Consider the following 1,424-nt stretch of genomic DNA (forward strand, 5'->3'; position numbering starts at 1 on the left):
CTTCGTCAGTCGTCGTCGTTCATTCCACGTCTCGTCAACATGACACAATATCTGTGACGTAAAGTTTTCACTGCAGTCTCCGATCGAGTCTCCTTAGGACCTCTCGTTTTGTGGGGGGACGTCCTCTGTAGATCGTCCCAAGGGCAACGAACCAGATGCGCGGACATCGAACTCAGCCGACGACGGGAGCCTCGTTCGTGTACACAATCGAATGCAGCGGACCCTCAGGTCAGACTGGCGTTGTTTGGTGCACTGCATTCCGTTGTACGCGCCGACTAAACCACCTGCTCAACGCTTCGATACACTGCGAGAACTTGCAGTGGCCGACTGCTCTCGTTCACCGCTACGCCCCGCGGCGCGTCAGGATTTATATTTCGCGGGTCGCGTGTCTTATTTGATTGGTCCAAAGGATTTTGTTGCATTTTTCGGATTGGCTAGAATTCTGCTGGAGTTCGTTCCAATTGGTCAACATAACTGGTGTCCCCGACGACGCCGCCGTTGTTCACTTGTGAGAATCATGGACGCGCTGAGAGCGTGCGACGAGTTCAAGGCGAAGGCGACGGCATGCTACGGCGCCTGGTTCGACCGGCTGCTGGCGGGACGCTTTGAGCAAGCTGACTGTGTGCAGGAGTCAGACGACTACAAACAATGCATCCTCGACGCCATCGAGCGCAACAAGGACCAAGCCAAGCCGACACGTCCGCCGACGTCGCGGCCGCCACCAACCGCGCCAGCTCCGTAGAGATCTTTAACACGTATATCCCAACCATCGATAGACTGGCATTGTTCGCAAGCGTGGGGAGAGGGACTGTGCTTACGGTCCGAGGCACTTGAGTTGGTCCAAGATGAAGCTCAGATCCACCGCTTTCTCCTTGAGGTAATGGTACCGGTCGCTCGCGCTAAAGTGGCCAGCATCCAGATCCATCTTGAGCAGCACTTGGTTGTCGTCAGTCTTCATGTCTCGCAATTTGGCCACCTGCGCGCCATCCACGTAGCTGAGCAACTTTAACTCGAGACTGAGCAATGTACCCATTTCGTCGGCTCCCAGTACGCCACACGCGGGTCAAAGAGGCCACCCGTCACGAGCATGTTCGGGTACGCTTGGGCTTTCACGTTTTCGTACCTAGGTGAAGGCCGTCAGAAGAAACACAGCCATGTGCCATCGTCGTACGGCGAGTACTGGAGCATGTAGGCAAAGAACTGGAGCTCGTTCGGGTTGCCCCACTCGGCCCACTCGCCCGTCGTGAGCGGAATCGTGGCGTCCGACATACTGTTCATCACATCGACAAAGGGGACGCCCGCCACGGCCTAGGCAGATCCACGTCACAAAAGGTTTCGATGCATGCTGTCTCTCGCACCGCCGTGAACAGGTCGGGCCGTCGGTTCAACACGGCGCCCATGAGCAGCCCGCCGGCGCTGCGGCC

At 57.2% G+C, this 1,424-nt stretch overlaps 2 protein-coding genes across 5 annotated transcripts in view; one reads left to right on the forward strand and one right to left on the reverse strand.

Moving 5' to 3' along the window:
- Window positions 1–484: 484 nt before the first annotated feature.
- H310_03134 (hypothetical protein) lies at window positions 485–783 on the forward strand. The gene has a single exon (XM_008866908.1). It carries the CDS (start codon window positions 518–520, stop codon window positions 740–742), a length of 225 nt encoding a protein of 74 aa, XP_008865130.1. The 5' UTR covers window positions 485–517; the 3' UTR covers window positions 743–783.
- Window positions 488–1,424, reverse strand: part of H310_03135 (hypothetical protein) — a 5,599-nt gene continuing 4,662 nt past the window's right edge. The window contains exons 7-9 of one of the 4 annotated variants that reach the window (XM_008866909.1): window positions 1,172–1,308; window positions 1,030–1,123; window positions 664–976 (exon numbers count right to left, since the gene is read on the reverse strand). In XM_008866909.1, the coding sequence (XP_008865131.1) occupies window positions 815–976; window positions 1,030–1,123; window positions 1,172–1,308 (393 nt within the window). In that variant the 3' untranslated portion in view covers window positions 664–814. Of the gene's footprint in view, window positions 1,124–1,171; window positions 1,309–1,424 lie in introns of all 4 variants that reach the window. The other 3 variants (XM_008866910.1, XM_008866914.1, XM_008866911.1) reach the window with 3 other exon arrangements.

The sequence above is a fragment of the Aphanomyces invadans genome (genome assembly GCF_000520115.1).
Source record: "Aphanomyces invadans strain NJM9701 unplaced genomic scaffold supercont1.4, whole genome shotgun sequence".
NCBI classification, from domain to species: domain Eukaryota; phylum Oomycota; class Saprolegniomycetes; order Saprolegniales; family Verrucalvaceae; genus Aphanomyces; species Aphanomyces invadans.